The 22,729-nt window shown below is 42.7% G+C and overlaps 1 protein-coding gene across 3 annotated transcripts in view; it reads right to left on the bottom strand.

The window, feature by feature from the left end:
- The window catches only part of LOC139422870 (netrin receptor UNC5C-like), a 240,879-nt gene that overhangs the window by 40,135 nt on the left and 178,015 nt on the right, over window positions 1-22,729 (bottom strand). For all 3 annotated transcript variants that reach the window (XM_071174300.1, XM_071174299.1, XM_071174301.1), the window contains 3 exons: window positions 8,027-8,207; window positions 5,005-5,172; window positions 4,672-4,836 (listed from right to left, as the gene is read on the bottom strand). In XM_071174300.1, the coding sequence (XP_071030401.1) occupies window positions 4,672-4,836; window positions 5,005-5,172; window positions 8,027-8,207 (514 nt within the window). The remainder of the gene's footprint in view (window positions 1-4,671; window positions 4,837-5,004; window positions 5,173-8,026; window positions 8,208-22,729) is intronic.

The following is a 22,729-nucleotide window of genomic DNA, read 5'->3' as shown; positions in this document are numbered from 1 at the left end:
CACAGTCACACGCAGCACTCCATCACCTGGTTAGGACATACATAAACAGAAACAATGACCTTGTGATGGAGAGGGACAGTAAAATCAATGGTGTGATAGATGGGGCGAGTGTGTACATGTAATCAGAAAGAGGAGACAGGGGGAGGTTGTCGTCAGTACAGGCCTAAATGATGGGACCTCTGGACCCATCCTGGTTACAGTAGTTATATTCAAGCTTCCTAAAGGAAACCAAGGATATAGACCCACTGTCTATTGAGGCTAGTCTTTAAACAGGACATCACCGAGCTGTGGACCTGAGAGGGTGGTGCTCCTACTGGAAATCACTATTTTTCAGCCATTTATTCAGAGAGGCTTCCTGAATAGTAATATGGCTGTGTTCTACAGCTGGATCACCAATAACAGGCAATTGATTTTTTTCCCATTGGTATCTTCATATTTAATGCATAAGAATCCTCCATTCCCAAAACTACTATAATTAGAAATATGGTAATATTGAGGTCTAGGCCTATCTATTTTAGTGGTAAATGTTGACTACCGGTATATCATCTTTACTAACTACATATAATTATCTCACTCAGATCACATATCACACAAAATAAACAACTTCATTTCTTACAAGCCCTGAGGTAAATATGTAGTGATTTTGCCCTTGTGCTGCAGTCAGCCCTTTCAGCTGATCGATATGTCAACAAAATGTCATCTGTCAGAGAACGGAGTTAACAACATCCGAACCAACTAAGACAGGAGAGAGAGACAGGAGAGAGAGATGATCAAAATCCAGAAAAGAGACGTTAAATTCTATAACCACCTAAAAGGAAGTGATTTCCAAACCTTCCATAACAAAGCCATCACCTACAGATAGATGAACCTGGAGAAGAGTCCCCTAAGCAAGCTGGTCCTGGGGCTTTGTTCACAAACACAAACACACCCTACAGAGCCCCAGGACAGCAGCACAATTAGACCCAACCAAATCATGAGAAAACAAAAAGATAATTACTTGACACATTGGAAAGAATTAACAAAAAAACAGAGCAAACTAGAATGCTATTTGGCCCTACACAGAGAGTACACATCGGCAGAATACCTGACCACTGTGACTGACCCAAAATTAAGGAAAGCTTTGACTATGTACAGACTCAGTGAGCATAGCCTTGCTATTGAGAAAGGCCGCCGTAGGCAGACATGGCTCTCAAGAGAAGACAGGCTATGTGCTCACTGCCCACAAAATGAGGTGGAAACTGAGCTGCACTTCCTAACCTCCTGCCCAATGTATGACCATATTAGAGAGACATATTTCCCTCAGATTACACAGATCCACAAAGAATTCGAAAACAAATCCAATTTTGATAAACTCCCATATCTACTGGGGGAAATTCCACAGTGTGCCGTCATAGCAGCAAGATGTGTGACCTGTTGCCACGAGAAAAGGGCAACCAGTGAAGAACAAACACCATTGTAAATACAACCCATATTTATGCTTATTTATTTGATCTTGTGTCCTTTAACCATTTGTACATTGTTAAAACACTGTATATATATAATATGACATTTGTAATGTCTTTATTGTTTTGAAACTTCTATATGTGTAATGTTTACTGTTCATTTTTATTGTTTATTTCACTTTATATATTCACTTTACACATTATCTACCTCATTTGCTTTGGCAATGTTAACACATGTTTCCCATGCCAATAAAGCCCTTGAATTGAATTGAATTGAAATTGAGAGAGAGAGAGAGAGAGAGAGAGAGAGAGAGAGAGAGAGCAAGAGAGAGAGAGAGAGAGGGGGGGGGGGGAGAGAGAGAGACAGGAGCGAGAGAGAGAGCGGGGGGAGAGAGAGAGAGAGTGAGACAGAGAGAGAGAGAGAGAGAGAGAGAGAGAGAGAGAGAGAGAGAGAGAGAGAGAGAGAGAGAAAGAGGGAGCACAAACACAGCAGGTCAAACTAGCTTAAAAGCTAACACCATGAAGCACGGTTAGACCTACTGTTATAACAGAGAAGGTCTGGACCCATTTTCATCTTATCCTTCCATATTTAGCTCAGTTAAATGATCTACCCTTTATTTCCAGAATAAAGGTTATAAATAAGTAACACGTCATGCAACATCATAAAATACATTTAAAGATGCTCTTTCAGTTTTGCTTTAGGTGGTTCAGTTTGAACCATACATAAAGCAATTGAGGTCAAGTAACATTGTTATTCGTCTGACTTGGAATATATAACATTTGAACGTAAAATCTGTCAGATAGATTGCATTGTGCAATGTTTAAAATGAATTCAGACAACAAGAAATGAGATCAAACTGGAATGGAATCTGAGGGTATCTATTAGTGCTGATCCCAGACCAGTGTAGAGAGAGGAAGATCAGTGGGCGAGGTGAGTTCAGATTGCACAACATCTTGCATTCCCAATCATATTTGCCACAATGGGAGCTTTTAGATAATGGGCCGTTCTCCTAAACGCTGGTGGAGGTGGTCATTAGCACAGACATAAGTGGATTCACCCTCTTAGCTTCCCTAAAATCAATCCAGGGAATGATCCTAAATCTAAATGGTTATGGGTTTATATTCTCTGCAAACTGGCCATCTATCTAACAGAGAACAAATGCTTCTGAAATGGGCTTGGTCTTGGGGCGAGAGATTTAGAGAGAGCGAGAGCGAGAGAGAGAGAGAGAGAGAGAGAGAGAGAGAGAGAGAGAGAGAGAGAGAGAGAGAGAGAGAGAGAGAGAGAGAGAGAGAGAGAGAGAGAGAGAGAGAGAGAGAGAGAGAGAGAGCTTTTAACGAGGGCTTCACAGCACGCCAAGATAAGAAGGCTGAAGAAAGTTTAGCTCAATTTCAAAGCTGCTCTTTGAATTATTTCTCCTGCTGTTTCTGAGCATAAAAAACAGTTCAACCTCAATCTCAGTGGGACGAAGTCATATATATCCATCTAGTTAAATATGCACTAGCAATCAGTAAATGTACTGTTGTTATAATATTAGCAGCATTCACATGTTCTGGGTCATACCAGTCAGACATAGGGACAATCTACATATGTTGATGAGTTGTGGTGACTATATTGGTCATATTCACGCTATAGAGCAGCTATATCTGTGGAATACTAGTGGAATACATGTGACCATCAGCGGTACCTGACATGCAGAAACTGAGTCGGTCTTGTATCAATGTCATAGTCAGAGAACATGTGGAGTGTCTGTGTGATGTTATTAAAGCATGGTGACTGTCTGGCTTCTATTGATGTCACACTGGATGCATGGTGGAACCAGAGTCAGTGTGTGGGCTTTTCACCCTAAAGACATTATTAAGAAGACAGTTCATTAAAAAAGCCTCACGCCTTACTTTTAATTTGACAAGAACACCCTGGCTCCTGTCTACAGCTCTCTCCCCCTTTCTTGTTCTCTATCTTTATCTCTCTTTCCCTCCCACCCTCCCTCTCTCTCTTTTCCCATGTTTACTGGCAGACAAGGGGACGGGCAGACCCAGAATCAGCAGATAAACACGGCTTCAGAACAGATAAAGTTTTACCCTATGAGTCTGCAGCACTACAGTATGTTTCTCTGCAGCTCTCTGAATGTATAATAAGGGAATAGCAGGCAGGATTGTTGGCTTAACTGAACCGTGTGTTTCTAGGTCTCCTAGAAAACAAAAACAATTTCAAAAACATCTCAGAGAGCATTTCTCCGCCTATGGAAAATCTCCAGCAGTCTGACCACAAGCTGGGCTTGGCTGTGTTGCTCCAAGAGTAAAGAGCAAAACAATCAAACGTATAGAAGGATTGTAGAGCACTACCAGGAAACGGCAATGAATTCCAGGACCTTTCTCCCCACTTTTAATACTTTTAAAATGTTTCGAGAGAGCTGCAGGGAAAAGTAAAATACTGGCCTTCTTGTCAACACATATAATTGGACGCTCAGGAAAAGCAGCAAGTCTGTGCTTGTGAGACTTTGTGGCCCTCAATTTTCCTCCCATTGGGCCGATCGAATCCCGTGCTTTAAATTAGGGTGGCAATCACAGTAGCTCAGCAATTATGAGCTTTCCTTTAAGTACATTATAATCACTTATCATTATTTTAAATATAGCTCCTGAATGCTTACTCTGTGACAAGGGTAATTACTTACAGTAATGCTGCCTGGTGGTGTGGTGGTGAGGTTGTTGTTCAACACATACTGACTATTCTAGATTATCTCTAGGGCTCAGGGCTGGCACGTGGACGGAACAAATGCACATGGTCTTTGTATAACTCTCCTCCAAAAGATCTGTCATCCTACAGCCCAGCGGAGAGTGTGTGTGAGGAAAGAGGTGTGTGTGTGCGTGTGTGCGTGTGTGTGTGTGTGTGTGTGTGTGTGTGTGTGTGTGTGTGTAAGTGTGTGTGTGTGTGTGTGTGTGTGTGAGTGGTATGTGTATGTTTGTGCAGGGAAGTGGAGGTAAGTGTGAAACAACAGAGAGAAAGTGAGACAGTGGAAGTGGGTGGAGGTGAGTTATGGGAGTACAGTGAAAAACAGGATAGCTCCTAACTAAACAGACAGACAGACGGACAGACAGACAGACAGACGAATAGACAGACTGACAGGCTGACTGATAGGGATTGGGTAATAATATATTGGGTTCCTACAGAGACAGAGGTAGACAGAGGAGGGTTGAATAAAGTGGGGATGTTCATCATGTCTGTACTCACTCTGCATACACAGGCCATCAGTGCAGTTCTGGGACTGAAGCACCATGCCCTCACAGTCCTTCCCACCGTTTTTGGGCGCTGGGGCGCTGCACTCCCTCCTCCTCCAATGGGTACACTCTGTCCCACACGTGGACCATTTACTCCACTCTGTCCACAGACCATCCACTAACACACAGAGGGGAGGGAGGGGGATGGGGGTATGGAGGAGGGTGGGAATGAGAGTGTGTGAGATTGGGTGAGGTGGGGGAGGGAATGATACACATAGCTATATGTAATCTGTTTGATTGCTCTCCACTGACCCCTGAGCATATTGGCGGGTGGTGCAGTACCTACCTGGGCACAGTGGGTTGCATGCCAGCTTCTGAATGCCTTGCCCGTCACAGATGGCACCCCCGTTGAGAGGTGCTGGGTTGGTGCAGCTCCGCGTACGTTTCTGGTAGCCACGGCCACAGCGACTGTTACACACCGTCCACTCTGTCCACGTTGACCAGCCACCATTCACTGTAGGAAGAAAAAACGAAATGCTTAACACTTTAGTAGATACAACGGTTGTCCTTTTTATAGTGGCACTGCGTGAATCTTGTAGAATTGAAGTATATTCCACCAGGCCCTTTTATGCTTGAAAAAACACGGTGGCATTGAAAAATGTGTAGTACACTAGAGCGTGTGTTTCCTCCACTGTAAACCCTAGTCATTAGTTTGCTATGTGGACAGGCTTTTTCAGCCTGCTGTATTTCCCATCTTCTGAATCCCCTCAATCTCTTCTTCTTCCTGCATTCCATCTGTGCCTCAGACTAAATCCAGAACAGAATGCCAGTGGGGTGTGTGGCTGTTAGGAGCTAGAGGCCCTCAAAGCTGAGACTGCTCACCATGAGCGAAGCCACAAGCAACAGACTCCAGGGGAGCAGAGCCAAAGCCCTGCCTTTCTTCACCGTCTCTTTCTCACTTTCTCTTTCCATCTATTCAACTCTCCGCCTGTCTTCCCCAACCCTTCCAAGTCTCCTTGTTGTTGTGCAGGCTGGAAAACCATTTGGCTGCTCTGTCTTCTCTGGTAATGAAGAAACTAATCTCAGAACCCTCTCTCTTTCTCTCTCTCTCTCTCTCTCTCTCTCTCTCTCTCTCTCCCTCCTTCTCCCTCTCTTTCTCTCTCTCTATGACTCTCTCTGACTCTCTCTCTCTGACTCTCCCTCTCTTTCTCTCTCTCTTTCTCTCTCTCTCTCTCTCTCCCTCCTTCTCCCTCTCTCTCTCTCTCTCTTTTACTCTCTCTCTGACTCTCCCTCTCTTTCTTTCTCTCTCTCGTTCTCTCTGACTCTCTCTCAATGACTCTCTCTCTCTTTCTCTCTCTCTCTGACTCTCTCTCTCTTTCTCTCTCTCTGATTCTCTCTCTCTGACTCTCTCTGACTCTCCCTCTCTGACTCTTGCTCTCTTTCTCTCTCTCTCTTTCTCTCTCTCTGACTCACTCTCTCTGACTCTCCCTCTCTTTCTTTCTCTCTCTCTGACACAACCCAGGCAGAGTAAGTTGCTTCTGGTGCATTCTTTTAAGGATGAGCTGAGACATCAAAGCTGTTTTCAGTCTCTCGCTCAGTCCTCCCAGACTGCATTAGTGAAGGGAAAAGCCTAGCAGGGACAGCGACCCCAGTCCCTGAAGACCCCAAAGTCAGCTAAAACACACAAAGACACACACACACACATACACACACACACACACACACACACACACACACACACAAACACACACACACACACACTCTCTGTTGCTCTACTTAGATAAATAAGCAAATAAGACACTGACAATAACTTAGACCCCCCTGATCCCCCATAATCCTCCATGGCAGAGCCAGTGTGTGTGTGTTTTAGGGAGGATGTGCTGAACTGGGAGACACTGGAGGGATAGAGGGAGAGATGGATTTGAAACCTGACCCTCTGACATCATGAATTCCAGCAAACCTCCGCCCATTCTGGTCAGGATATCTGAGTGTGTGGTTGCATGTATGCGCGTGTATGTGTGTGTGTCCACTCACGCACACATGTGTGTTTGTACGTAGGGAGTTAAGCTATACATTGCCTTATTTGTCTGTTAGCTGATGATTAGCTATACTGACAGACTGATGACTGACTTAATAACTTGAGGTTTAGCCTTTTTACATGGTGGGTGGGTAGGAACGTTCCTTCTAGGGTGGAAGATGTCTTGAGGCCTGAATGTAAGTCACTATGAGGCCAGAATGTCTGTGCTGTCATGTGTGTCTAATCCCCTAAGAGTATACTGGGGAGCAGAGAGGTACAATGGTTATCAGGACACAGTGAAGGGTCAGGATAAAGCAGATGGGAGGATGACTTAGGACGTGTTCGTAAATTCACTCTGGCTATCTACTCCGATTTCAGAGCACTCTCACTCTCTGTACCAGAGCGCAGAATAACTGATGAATTTATGAACGCTTAACATCCATTGAATATGACCGGTGTCAGTAAATATCGTCAAAAAAGCTTAATTAAATTGTTGCCAGCAGCACAGTTACAGTCACCAACGCTCTGGATAACATGACAACAGCCTAACCAGCTCTGCTAGGGGGAGTAAAATGGTCAGAGTGAGCTGTTCTCTCATTTATGTCTGGAAGCAGCTAGCAAGCTAGCTAACTTTAGCCAGTTAGTTTGGGTGCTTGACTGCCGTTGTGCGGTCATCAACCCTACTCTTCGGCCAGAGCGTCCAGTGTGCGCTATAAATGCTCCGAGAGAGAAACGCTCTGTATTTACGAACGAACAATCATGCTGACCATGCTCTGAATTTCCGAATGCTCAGAGCACACCTTGAGCACTCTCTGGCACTCCAGAGTGAATTTACGAACGCACCCCTAGTCACTTGTTGAGAATCTGTTTCTGTTTGGACTGTTTTTTCCCCAACTAGGTGTTGAAGGTTAACTTCTGTGGCACAGTGTTGAGGTGGTGTGTTTTAAGAGAGTGTGTGTGTGTGTGAGTGATGTTTCAGGGGAGTGTGAAAGCACAGCAGGGGTCCTCCTTAAATACAGCTCTGACACAGAGAATAAAAGCCCCAAACTCCCTGATACACATTCATGCTGGATCAAGGTGGAGAAATGGTATAAAGACAGGCAGAGAATAAGGTATTTTTTATAGTGTACATTTATTATGTACATCTATACTAGAATTGACACATTCTACTTTGTCTAGTAGGCCTACATGATTTCAATATTTAAGTATTGATTGTATTATTGCATCAGAAGATGTAAGATATTATGCATATTGTATTTTGATGTTAGGGTGAGAATGACCAAATATGACATGGTACTCTGATTTAGTTTGCTGTTACAGCTGCCATGTTTGGGTTTGAGTTGATTGTTACCATAAACAATGACAGTTGCCGTGGTGCTCCGTCTCTTAGCGACGATGTTCTTGGCGACACATGTGTAGTTAGCTGTGTCGGACAGTCTGGCCTGTTTGATGATCAGGTTATGGTCGATGGTGATGTAGAAGTTACGGTCATCAGCAGGGTCTATGATCTCCTCGTTCTTCAGCCACTCCACCTGGGAGGGAGGGAGGGAGGGAGGGAGGGAGGGAGGGAGGGAGGGAGGGAGGGAGGGAGGGAGGGAGGGAGAGAGAGAGAGAGAGAAAGAGAGAGAGAGAGAGAGAGAGAGAGAGAGAGAGAAAGAAAGAAAGAAAGAAAAACAAAGTGACAGAGGGAAAACAAGAAAGAGAAAAATAGACAGAGAGAGAGAGAGACCATTAGCAATGTTCCTCATTGTGGAACAATACACATCAAAACGAGTCGGTAAGAGCAGACATGAAACTGGGACGGCACGGCACTCAGACACGTTAACCTGATTTCTTCTGAAATAAATCACAGGGAAGTGTTTCCAGTGTTTAAAGACACCTTTCTTCTCGTTGTCTTCCATTCATCTCTCCAATAAAGCAAAACTTCAAGATTACAGCAACACTATTTATGTCTCTGAGGCCTGAGCTTTCTATAAAAAGTCAATAGCTATCATGCTCTCCTTTTATTTCCCCAGAACAAGACAAAGTAATGCTGTATTGTCAGACAGCAAGAGGGAAGAAAATACACTGTTATTCCTGGAACTGAAAACACCTTTCTTATGAGTTTCCGTTTTTCCAAATGATCCAGATATTGAACTCCTGGTAATATCGGAGAACAGGGGCCTTTATTTGACCGTAAATCACATAAAGACTTTTCTTCACCTCCGCCTCGGATGTGAAGGCTGAGCCTCAGGTAGAGACCGGTGTGTTCTACACAGACAGACCAAGGCAGACAAACTCACAAGACTTCTTCAAACTAACTCTGTTTTCTGTTTTCTCTAGAGAAAATACATCCTGTGTGTAGAGAGAGAGAGAGAGAGAGAGAGAGATAGAGAGAGAGAGAAAGAGATGAACAGAACAGGAGACATCCTGTGCATTATGCTACCTCATGAGCAGCAGAAGATGCTAGATAAGGCAGAGCAGGGCTGAGGAGATAAGAAGTCTGTTTTGCTGGTCATTGTACAAAAAAACTATGGGAAGAGACATCATCTACACCTCAAAAAACATACCTCATATGAACCCTGCCAAGACTAAATCATCTGGGGCTGCTGGTCTTAAGTAACTTTAGTAAAATTACAGCCAAGTGGCTGTTGTAAGAATAGGTGTGTATACTGTCGTCTTCACGTGATAAGACCTGTGTTTTCCTTGCTATTGTTATAAAACCAGCACCATGATGACTGTCCCACAAAACAAGATGGACAGATTGTGACAGGTGTGGCTTAGAAGCTTCACTACCATCACTAGTAGGCTATCTGCAGTGCCTGAAGACAAATATCATGACTACACCATCAGAGAGCGTCATGCTTGGCTGGAGACACCTGCCTGCCTGTACACCCCTATCCTGGAACAAAACTACAGAGAGACTGAAGGTTGAGCCACTTTCAACACGCAGCAATTAACTCCATCTTAAAACTCCCACTCAAACTGAACACATCTGTCATAAACATAATACTGCACAGACAGATGTTGAGTGCCAGTGACAGATTCCCATCAGAAGAGAACTGAAAAACAATCAACTCAGTGGTAAACATCTGTATGCTCAGTGTTGTATATTTCCGCTGATATGGGGTTTATGAGTGTTTTCCTCTGTAACAGTAATCAGGTAAATCAATCACATGGAGCCGTGCTGATCCGAGCGGCAGGCACTCTGGATAGGGTTCCCTCCCCTGCTGTCTGGCTAGTCAGTGAAATTAAGCCCAGGCTCTCCTACTCCACAACACAACAATGCAATAAACCCCTTCTCATCTCATTTCCTTTCATCTCATCTACTTTCATCTCATCTCCTTTCATTTCATCTTATCTCCTTTCATCTCATCTCCTTTCATCTCCTTTCATCTCATCCCCTTTCATTTAATCTCATCTCCTTTCATCTCATCTCCTTTCATCTCATCTCCTTTCATCTCATCTACTTTCATCTCATATCCTTTCATTTCATCTCATCTCCTTTCATCTCATCTCCTTTCATCTCATCTCCTCTACTTTCATCTCATCTCCTTTCATCTCCTTTCATTTAATCTCCTTTCATTTCATCTCCTTTCATCTCATCTCCTTTCATTTCATCTCATCTCCTTTCATTTCATCTCATCTCCTTTCATCTCATCTACTTACATCTCATCTCCTTTCATTTAATCTCATCTCCTTTCATCTCATCTTGTTTAATTTCATCTCCTTTCATCTCATCTCCTTTCATTTTATCGACTTTCATCTCATCTCCTTTCATTTCATCTTATCTCCTTTCATCTCCTCTACTTTCATCTCATCTCCTTTCATCTCCTTTCATCTCATCTCCTTTCATTTAATCTCATCTCCTTTCATCTCATCTCCTATCATTTCATCTCATCTCCTTTCATCTCATCTCCTTTCATCTCATCTACTTTCATCTCATCGCCTTTCATTTCATCTCATCTCCTTTCGCCTCATCTCATTTAATTTAATCTCATCTCCTTTCATCTCATCTTGTTTAATTTCATCTCCTTTCATCTCATCTCCTTTCATCTCATCTCCTATCATTTCATCTCATCTCCTTTCATCTCATCTCCTTTCATTTCATCTCATCTCCTTTCATCTCATCTACTTTCATCTCATCGCCTTTCATTTCATCTCATCTCCTTTCGTCTCATCTCCTTTCATCTCATCTCATTTCATTTAATCTCATCTCCTTTCATCTCATCTTGTTTAATTTAATCTCCTTTCATCTCTTTTCATCTCCTCTCATTTAATCTAAACTCATCTTCTTTCATCTCATCTTGTTTAATTTCATCTACTTTCATCTAATTTAATCTCCTTTCATTTCATCTCGTCTCCTTTCATCTCATCTCAACTCCTTTAATCTCATCTCCTTTCATTTAATCTCATCTCCTTTCATCTCATCTCCTTTCATCTCATCTACTTTCATCTCATCTCCTTTCATCTCATCTCCTTTCATTTCATCTCATCTCCTTTCACCTCATCTCCTTTCATTTAATCTCATCTCATCTCCTTTCATCTCATCGTGTTTAATTTAATCTCCTTTCATTTAATCTCATCTCCTTTCATCTCATCTCATCTCCTTTCATTTAATCTCATCTCCTTTCATCTAATCTCCTTTCATCTCATCTCCTTTCATTTCATCTCATCTCCTTTCATCTCATCTCCTTTCATTTAAACTCATCTCCTTTCATCTCATCTACTTTCATCTCATCACCTTTCATTTAATCTCCTTTAATCTCATCTCCTTTCATCTCATCTACTTTCATCTCATCTCCTTTCATTTCATCTCATCTCCTTTCATCTCATCTCCTTTCATTTCATCTCATCTCCTTTCATCTCATCTTGTTTAATTTCATCTCCTTTCATCTCATTGAATCTCCTCTCATTTCATCTAAACTCATCTCCTTTCATCTCATCTTGTTTAATTTCATCTAATTTAATCTCATTTCATTTCATCTCATCTGATCTCCTTTCATCTAATCGAATTTAATCTCATCTCCTTTCATTTCATCTCATCTCATCTCCTTTCATCACATCTCATCTCCAGTCCTAATGCAGAGGAGATGAAGACTGTGTTTTGTCTCTTCAGCTTCGGTTAGATATCATCTCATATAATTTATCACTTTAATGCCAGAGCACAGCAAACAGCAAGCGGAGACAACACAAATCCCCTATCATCTCCTCTCGTCTTTTAACCCTGAGATGATGAGATTCCTCTGATGACCACATGTCTGATGAGAGTGAGGATGAAGGGAGGATCTAAACAACATGGTACAGGTGATCTCAATATGTCTGATGAATGATATCTGAGAAGTAACCTTGTTGTCTGACATAAACAATCATTACATCTCATCTGTCTTAGTATCTTTGTCAGAGTGTCCTTTTGACACCTATCCTGTTGTGGCTTCATCAGTTAGCTATAAGGAAAATACATGATAGAGGGTGTGGAACTCTGGTTTCCTCCAAACAAGGTGAAACTAAAACACCCTAAATTGTTTTACAACACATTCTGTATAAACGCCTGTAAGCCAGTATGCACACCAATCGAGGTAAATGTATTGTGAGTATCAACATGATGTGGATTAAATCCATCGCGAAAAAAAAAGTGATCAACATAATAATAGCAAAGAGCGACGATCATAAAAGTCCACCAACGTAAATCAATAAGGACTACATATAAATCCATGGGGCGGGAGGCGAGCACAAGTGATTATACGCATCACTACATTTACGGAGGCAAACAAGCAAACAACACACACAAACAGGAAGCTGTAGAAAAGTGTGTGTGTGTGTTTAGCACAGCTGCGTGATAGTGGAACACTGATTGGCCTGGTCCTTGCCTGCTGGGACAGTGGTTATTCTATTTTTATCCTTGTTCTGCTGGAGCTGTGTGTGTTCTATGTGTTCCTGTGTGTGTACTGAGTATGTGTGGTCCTCTGTGTGCCAATGGAATACACACCCACCTTGCCTCACACTAAAGGGAACAGGCCATTCAAAACCTTACATAGTCTTAAATAGTGAATGAGGCTGATAAGCCAGGCCCATCACATGTGAAGATTGCCTATGAATATACAGTATCTGATGTGTTTAAAATCTGACAGTTGTATTATGATCACCATTTTGGGCCTGTTCTCTCTTTGTTCTGATGGAGAGACAACAGGGTTGGCACAAAGCTCCCAATAAAACTAATGAAGATGAAAATAGGAAGAAAGAGTGTCAAAGACATGATGGAGTTCACAGACATGATGAACATTTCTTCTGGAAATCACTACACATATTTCTGTTAACCACAGCCGCGGGTATGTGAAATCCCTGTTCTTGTAATGGGGATTGACAGTCGACACAAAGAGGTGGTTATCCAATTTTGCACCAATCAGAGAGGCAGCCTCTCCAAACGGGCTGTGTTCAGAAGTCAAGAGCTGTTTTATGTGAGAGGGTAATTAAAAATTGAACAAAATAGCTTTTTAGCGCTGGTAGAAGGAGGGAGTGAGAGGAGAGACGAGGAGGTGGAAACCTTCAACAAATAAAGGGTTGTGTGTGTGTGTGTGTGTGTCTGTGTATGAAGACTGCCACGGCACATCTTCGTCACTCAAACTCAAAGCATTGTTCACTCAGTATGACTCATACTATAAGACATGTAATTATACCTGGTTGCCATGGATACCCTTAGAATCTAGTCCTAATAAAACATTTTAAAGCCACGATGTGAGCAATCAAAAGAACTCAAAAACGTGTGTTTTAGGAGAGTGTGAGAGTGTGTGTGTATGTGTGTATGTGTGTGTGTGTGTGTGTGTGTGTGTGTGTGTGTGTGTGTGTGTGTGTGTGTGTGTGTGTGTGTGTGTGTGTGTGTGTGTGTGTGTGTGTGTACATGTGTGGGTGTGTGTAGCCTAGCATGTGTGTTTCAGTCAGAACACACTCAGGAAGCCCTATCATGCACAGATGTCCTCATTAGCGCTGGAGGTCAAGAAGGTCAGCTGTGTCAGAGAGGCTCGTCTACAGCTCTAATTGTCTGCTGGGTGGCACTGCCACACTGCCTGCCACGCCCGTCCACACGGAGACTGTCCTAGTGTGAAATGGCATCCTATTTCCTATGTAATGCACTACTTTTGGCCAGGGCCCGCACAGCTGTGAGCTGTGAAGAGTGATGCTCATATGTTTTTGCATTTATATAAAACAAACCCATGGGGTGGAAAGCACTGAGAAATGGGTGAGGTGGTTGGATCATTTGGATGGAAGGAAAAATTCCAGAAATCACAGAGGGAATACATTCCAAATGAAGTAAGACTGGATCCTTTCTGTGGACGCCTGATTAACAGGTTGTCTCCTTCGCTCTATGACTGAATGATCTCTCTAAGTAAACATCTCTACAGTGTAATTGATTCATATTCCATATTACTATACATCTCCACTACATTCCCAAATTACACAACCTGGAGAACGAGCCAGACACGGTTATAGAATTATTATTCAATCACAGCGAGCTAGAAAACAAACTATATTCTCTGCATCTGCACTGACTACAAATATGGAAATATGGGCCAAATCAATGTGTATAAATATTAATATGACAGAATGCAGAAAGGTACAGTACCAGTCAAAGGTTTGGACACACCTAGTCATTCAAGGTTATTTTCTTTATTTTTACTATTTTCTACATTGTATAATAATAGTGAAGACATCACAACTATGAAATAACACATCAAAATAACAAATCAAAATAGATTTTAGATTTTAGATTATTCAAAGTAGCCACCCTTTGCCTCGATGACAGCTTTTCACACTCTTGGCATTCTCTCAACCAGCATCACCTGGAATGCTTTTCCAATAGTCTTGAAGGAGTTCCCACATAAGCTGAGGACTATCCTTCACTCTGCGGTCCAACTTATCCCAAACCATCTCAATTGGGTTGAGGTCGGGCGATTGTGGAGGAAAGGTCACTTGAGGTGTGTTGGGTCATTGTCCGGCTGAAAAACAAATTATACTCCCACAAAGCGCAAACCAGATGAGATGGCAAATTTCTGCAGAATGCTGTGGTAGCCATGCTGGTGAAGCGAACCTTGAACCTTGAAATCACCGACAGTGTCACTAGCAAAGCACCCCCACATCATCATACCTCCTCCTCCATGCTTCATGGTGGGAAACACACATGCAAGATGGCAAGTTAGCAAGATGGCTATGTATTATTTCTTACATTGTTAGCCCAAAAAATCTCAAGTGTTATTACATTAAAAGCGATGTCAACTTACCAACATTCCAACCAGGAATATGACTTTCCCGAAGCAGATCCTTTGTTCGGATTTCCACCCTGGACATGGGATCTAATCCCAGATGCCGACCCAAAACAATGCGGTCGCCTCAGGAGAGGCAGGTGGAGTGGCCTACTGGTCAGACTTAGATAACAAGGTGGACGAAATTAGGGCACAAGTTACCGCCCTGAAAGAACTTCACTGGACTCTATGAAAACTGGAAACCATATGAGGCTGCATTTATTGTAGCTGGGGATTTTAACAAAGCTAATCTGAGATCAAGGTTTGCTAAATTCTATCAGCATATCGAATGCGCGACACGAGCTGGTAGCATTCTGGACCATTGCTACTCTAACTTCCGCAATGCATACAAAGCCCTCCCCAGCCCTCCCTTTGGCAAATCTGACCATGACTCCATTTTGTTGCTCCCATCCTATAGGCAGATACTAAAACAGGAAACGCCCGTGCTCAGGTTTATCCAACGCTGTTCTGACCAATCAGATTCCACTCTTCAAGATTGCTTCGATCACGTGGACTGGGATATGATCCGGGTAGCCTCAGACAATAACACCGACATATACGCTGACTCGGTCAGCGAGTTTATAAGCAAGTGCATTGGAGATGTACCCACTGTGACTATTAAAACCTTCGCTAACCAGAAACCGTGGATTGATGGCAGCATTCGCGCAAAACTAAAAGCGCAAACCACCGCTTGTAATCATGGCAAGGCGACTGGAAATATGACCGAATTCAAACAGTGTAGGTATTCCCTCCGCAAGGCGATCAAACAAGCAAAGCGTCAGTATAGAGACAAAGTAGAATCGCAATTCAACAGCTCAAACATGAGACGTATGGGTCTACAATCACGGATTACAAAAAGAAAACCAGTCCCGTCTCGGACATCGACGTCTTGTTCACGGGCAAATTAACTTCTCCAGGGTAGGGGGCAGCATTTGGAATTTTGGATGAAAAGCATGCCCAAATTAAACTGCCTCCTACTTAGGCCCAGAAGATAGGATATGCATATAATTGGTAGATTTGGATAGACGGTCATCGCTCATCCATATATTTATATGTACATATTCTTATTCTTCCCTTTACATTTGTGTGTATATGGTAGTCGTTGTGAATTTGTTTTGATTTGATGCGGAGCTCATCCGTTCACCTACTCTGCGTCTCACAAAAACACAGCGGTTGGAACCCAAAATCTAAAATTTGGACTCAACAGACCAAAGGACCACCATTCTAATGTCTATTGGTCATATTTCTTGGCCCAAGCAATTCTCATCTTCTTATTTGTGTCCTTTAGTAGTGGTTTCTTTGCAGCAATTCAACCATGAAGGCCTGATTCACGCAGTCTCCTCTGAACAGTTGATGTTGAGATGTGTCTGTTACTTGAACTCTGTGAAGCATTTATTTGGGCTGCAATTTATGTGGCTGGTGACGCTAATTAACGTATCCTCTGCAGCAGAGAAAACCCTGGGTCATTTCCTGTGGCGGTCCTCATGAGAGCCAGTTCCATCATAGCGCTTGATGGTTTTTGCGACTACACTTGAAGAAACTTTCAAAGTTCTTGAAATGTTCTGTATTGACTGACCTTCGTTTCTCTTTGCTCTTTTGAGCTGTTCTTGCCACGATATGGACTTGGTCTTTTACCAAATAGGGCTATCTTCTGTATACCACCCATATCTTGTCACAACACAACTGATTGGCTCAAATGCATTAAGAAGGAAAGAAATTCCACAAAATAACTTTTAACAAGGCACACCTGTTAATTGAAATGCATTCCAGGTGACTACCTCGTGAAGCTGGTTGAGAGAATCCCAAGAGTGTACAAAGCTGTCATCAAGGCAAAGGGTGGCTACTTTGAAGAATCTCAAATATCAAATATATTTTGATTTGTTTAACACTATTTTGGCTACTACATGATTCCATATGTGTTATTTCATAGTTTTGATGTCGTCACTATTATTCTACAATGTAGAAAATAGTAAAAATAAAGAAAATCCCTTGAATGAGTAGGTGTGTTCAAACTTTTGACTGGTACTGTATGTGCTGTAGGCTTACTGGGTAAAATGCTCTTCAATAAAATGTATTCATGGTCAGAGTGAAATGGAAAACAACAATGCATCTGAAATAGTCTACCTGAGTAGACATAATAGTACGTTAACTGTATATTGTTGAGGGGGGAGCTCTGGATATGAATGTAACATACGTTAGTCTGAGGTTTGTCTTTGGTTACTTCACTGTGTTTTCTGCTGTTGGTCAGATCTCATTCTTGGCCTACTGCTCTCCCTGTCCTGGGTGGGTGGGGAGGCACAAAGGTAAACAGTGGATGTACTGAGTAGGCTTGGGTGGTATACCGTATATACCATATACCGAGGTATTTGGAAATAGTCACTGGATGGTTTTTCAATAACGTCAATACTGTTAAAATATTTCTTTGAAGTTTTCATGCTGCTCCAGAGCCAGTATTGTTCAACCTTCAGACAAGCATGCATCAAAATGTTGATTATTTGCACAATGTCTCTCATTCACATTCGCTTGTAGATGTCCAAACTCACCAAAAATGACTTTTGGTAGCTACTATCTACTACTCAGTGGTGTAAGGTACTTAAGTAAAAAAAACTTTAAAGTACTGCTGTTCTTAAGTTGTTTGTTGGGGTCTCTGTACTTTACCTAACTATATATATTTTTTCCAACTTTTACTTTTACTCCACTACATTACTAAAGAAAATGATGTACTTTTTCCTCCATACATTTTCCCTGACACCCAGAAGTACCCGTTACATTTTGAATGCTAAGCAGGACAGGAAAAGGGTCCAATTCACACAATTATCAAGAGAACATCCCTGCAACTCAATATTAGGAAGGTGTTCCTAATGTTTTGTATACTCAGTATACTGAGCTGGATTTCTGTCTTTGCAATTAGTTTATTTTCGTTTGCGCTCGTTAGCATATTTAGCTAGCAGCCTCTATGGAAATTCGCTATTATTTGTGCTAATTTTGTTAGCATTCTGGTAATATACACCCAATGGGCTTTTTTGCATTTTTTGCGCCTACTTGTGTACAAAGCTGATAATACCATAAATCCCAGGATGAGAGAAGGACGGTATAACAATATGAAAATGGTCATATATGGATACCGCCCAACCCTAATCAAATCAAACTTTATTTGTCACATTCGCCGAATACAACAAGTGTAGGCCTTTACCGTGAAATGCTTACTTATAAGCCCTTATTAACCAATAGTGCAGTTCAAGAAGAGTTAACAAAATATTTACCAAATAAACAAAAGTAAAAAATAAAATATAATAAAAAAATAACACAATAACATAACAATAACGAGGCTACATACAGGGGTACCAGTACCGAGTCAGTGTGCAGGGGTACAGGTTAGTTGAGGTAATTTGTACATGAAGGTAGTTAAGTGATAATAAACAAAGAGTAGCAGCAGTGTACAAAAGGGGGGGGGGTCAATGTAAATAGTCTGGTGGCTATTTGATTAATTGTTCAGGAGTCTTATGGTTTGGGGGTAGACACTGTTATGGAGCCTTTTGGTCCTAGACTTGGCGCCGCTTGCCGTGCGGTAGCAGAGAAAACAGTCTATGACTTGGGTGACTGGAGTCTCTGACAATTTTATGGGCTTTCCTCTGACACCGCCCATTGTATAGGTCCTGGATGGTCCCTAGTACCTAGAGTCATGATAGACAACTCAGGCCTGCTCCTACAGGAATCATCCCCTCCAGGACCTGTAGGAGACCCAGGTGTTATTGTCCTGTACACAGTACTACACACCTCTCTTTCATCTTCCTGTTGTGAAACAAACAGGCTCTGACATTTCTGTTCGAGCATTTACTAATGGATGTTTGTTCACTTTTGACTCTATGACTCTGAGATACACATAAAGAGAATGGGAGAGAGCAGAGAGCAATAAAGGAATGAGAGAGAGCAAACAGCAAGACAGGAGAGAGAGAAAAGGAGGTAGCGAGCCAGAGCTATTAGAGGTGAATCATAACCCAGGACCAAATCACGACTGAGATGATTGCCAAGAGGTGAGCCTGACGGGCAGTCATTGGGTTAGTTGCCGTGGGGATTAGGCCTGGCCTCCTGACACACACTCTCTCCCCTGGGGCCCCCTAATGAACACACACTTCCATGATAACACTGCAGGACCCCAGGCAGACCGACGAAATGCCTGAATTAAAAGCCTGCTTCCATGGCAACATGCTCAACCGCGCGGCGGAGGCGCAGTGGCACCCCTGAACCCTGTATTTATCTGGGAGCTGTGACAAGTGAAGTGGAAAAACAGACGGCAAGCAGGAAGAGAAGAAAGAAGAAAATAAAAAAGAGAGCGAGCGAGGGAGGGAGGGGAAGAACGATAAAGCTGCATTCTTTCAGAAGGCAGATTTAAGTTGGTTTCATGAGCTGCTTGCCACATCCTCATGGTGTGAGAGGAGGTGAGCTGCTTGCTACATCTTCATGGTGTGAAAGGAGGTGAGCTGCTTGCCACATCCTCATGGTGTGAGAGGACGTGAGCTGTTTGCCACATCCTCATGGTGTGAGAGGAGGTGAGCTGCTTGCCACATCCTCATGGTGTGAAAAGAGGTGAGCTGCTTGCCGCATCCTCAGGATGTGTGAGGAGGTGAGCTGCTTGCCACATCCTCATGGTGTGAGAGGAGGTGAGCTGCTTGCCACATCCTCATGGTGTGAGAGGAGGTGAGCTGCTTGCCACATCCTCATGGTGTGAAAGGAGGTGAGCTGCTTGCCACATCCTCATGGTGTGAGAGGAGGTGAGCTGCTTGCCACATCCTCATGGTGTGAGAGGAGGTGAGCTGCTTGCCACATCCTCATGGTGTGAAAGGAGGTGAGCTGCTTGCCACATCCTCATGGTGTGAGAGGAGGTGAGCTGCTTGCCACATCCTCATGGTGTGAGAGGAGGTGAGCTGCTTGCCACATCCTCATGGTGTGAAAAGAGGTGAGCTGCTTGCCACATCCTCATGGTGTGAGAGGAGGTGAGCTGCTTGCCACATCCTCATGGTGTGAGAGGAGGTGAGCTGCTTGCCACATCCTCATGATGTGAAAGGAGGTGAGCTGCTTGCTACATCTTCATGGTGTGAGAGGAGGTGAGCTGCTTGCCACATCTTCATGGTGTGAGAGGAGGTGAGCTGCTTGCCACATCTTCATGGTGTGAGAGGAGGTGACCTGCTTGCCACATCTTCATGGTGTGAGAGGAGGTGAGCTGCTTGCCACATCTTCATGGTGTGAGAGGAGGTGAGCTGCTTGCCACATCTTCATGGTGTGAATGGAGGAGAATGTCTGTCTGTCACTAGTGTGATCTGGGATTTCATAAAAGGGCCTCACAGAGGTAAAGCAAGGGAAGGGTCTGACCTCACGGGTGGCTAGAAAGTATTTTCTCTCCCTCTTCTCTGCCTCTATCCCTCTATCTGCCCCTCCTCCCTTACGTCTGGTCTAGTCTCTCTCCGTGGTCGGAGATGACTGAGCTTTACAGAAACCACGAGGAGCCAAAATGGGGGTCTCGTTTTTGTTCTCCTTCACCACTACAACAGCTTCTCAGATGACATTTTCCCTCTGCTCTTGATTAAGGACATTAAATATGTGTAACAGGTGTCCAGCGTAGACAAGAAGACTGGTCTCGTCACCAGAGTAACAGATGTGATGGTACTTCGTAACTCTCTTGCGTTGTGTTATTAAATAAATAACTTTCAAGCCAGCGATCCCAGTTGATTGATGTTTATTCTGACGATAGAAAACAAGGAAGCACATTAGGTGTCCAGGACAACAGCATGCTGATGGCTGTGGATGCGTGACTTGTCGCTTACATGTCAACATCAGAACGGGGCTTGTAATCAACAGTTATAACAATGACACAAATGAGACAACGTACAATATGTGGAAGTACCTGCGGAAGTAGATAAAGGACAGGCCATCAGATGTGCAAAGCTCGATGATGTTGATGGCTGTAGGGTCGGGCTTTGAAACAACTGTGGCTTAGCAGGGAGTTAACACGACCATTACACTTACAGCGTGCTAGCTAACTCACTCAATAACATACAGTACATACATCACTGAAAGCCCCCAATATCTAACAGGTACCGTACACATATAAATACATCAGGACATGTACACATTGTAAATATTAAAATAGAATACTGCATTTCAGAAAGACCCACTGCTTACAGGCCAATGTCAAACTGGGAAGAATTGACGTTCGCGATCTCCCCCTTATCTGCAAGCGGAACCAATGGCATCACACTTTATTCATATGTAAATTCAACCAACTAAATCGAATACATATTTGTGTGGAAACATAACCAACCCTGTTACATATGTATGTGGATGGAAACACATGTAACAATGACTTTTAGAGGTGCCTGGTTGGCGTTTAATGTATTCAGAGGATACAGTAAGACTTATTTAAATGACTCAATTGCTGTGCTATTTCAGAAACCTCAATGCCAGTATTTCAGTCCTCTCAAACCAAAGCTCCATTGGTAATGTTGGTGAGGGGAGCCAGAATAAATGTCTGCTGCCGCTTGCTTTCTTTGAGAGTGTATGTATTTATGTGTGTGTGTGTGTGTGTGTGTGTGTGTGTGTGTGTGTGTGTGTGTGTGTGTGTGTGTGTGTGTGTGTGTGTGTGTGTGTGTGTGTGTGTGTGTGTGTGTGTGTGTGTGTGTGTGTGTGTGTGTGTTCATTTGTGTGTCAAACTAAGTGTTTGTGCCACTATCTATTGTTACATCAGATATTAATGTGTAGCATCGGATCTAGATGTGTGAAGGGTCTGTTAGGCGTGAAGGCAGGATTCCTCCTCTGTCTCAACACAGCCCCTGGAGGAACACATACCGACCCTGTGTCTGTGTACTGAGAGGTTTCTGTTTCTTTTTCACAAAAAGAAGGTATGCTGTATCAACAGAGTGGATGGAGTTTGGCTTGGGACGCCATAATGATGTCATGTTCTGGTTTAAAACACTGTTGTCTTGTTATAGAGGCATCGTAACAACCAGTTTTGCCCGCTGGGATTGAATCAATGCAGCTTATTTAGACTATTATGGGTCAGCATCAATGGATCATTGATGTCAGGGCAGGTTTTAAACCACAAAAACACACACCAACTGGTGCTTTTAAAAACAGTTTGTCATAAAGCAGTCTTTTTTGTTACACTACATGCATCACACTACATGTATAAACCTTGATCATCTTTTCACTATTATGTGCCTCAATGCAACATAAATCCAATGATTGGAAAAGTACAGATAAGAAAAACATGGAAGCAGATAAATATTGTAAAAGGTCAACTGTAGAAGTATGTAACCTCAGATAATCATATCTGCAATTACGACCATGCTCCATTAATGTGGTGGGTGTGTTGCATGGATGTCATTACGTATAACATGTTGATAATCCCTTTTAAAACAGCACCAGTGGGAGAATAGAAATAAAGCAAGTTTCCATCCACAGTATTTATGTGAGTAAAGTCATATCGTAAAAAAACTCATCACGACACCTGTGATGGAAACGGGTCGTTTCGGTACAATTTTATAAACGCCGACAGATCATTTGTTTGTTCGACATGGTGTGATCTTTTTGTGTCTGTAAAATTAATTAAGCGAGAAATGGTGGTGCGCAAATATTGATATGCAGTGCATTTGGGGAGTTTCTCCCATTCTTCTCTATGTAAATAAGATATTTCCATTTTATAAGTTTAATACATTTGCTAAAATTAAATGGAAGAATTATTGTGCGTAGATTGATGAGAATAAATATATATTTAATATATT

This window comes from Oncorhynchus clarkii, chromosome 12, assembly GCF_045791955.1.
Source record: "Oncorhynchus clarkii lewisi isolate Uvic-CL-2024 chromosome 12, UVic_Ocla_1.0, whole genome shotgun sequence".
Classification (NCBI taxonomy): domain Eukaryota; kingdom Metazoa; phylum Chordata; class Actinopteri; order Salmoniformes; family Salmonidae; genus Oncorhynchus; species Oncorhynchus clarkii.
Note: the sequence above shows the minus strand (reverse complement) of the source record. Positions and strands in the feature narration are given on the sequence as shown.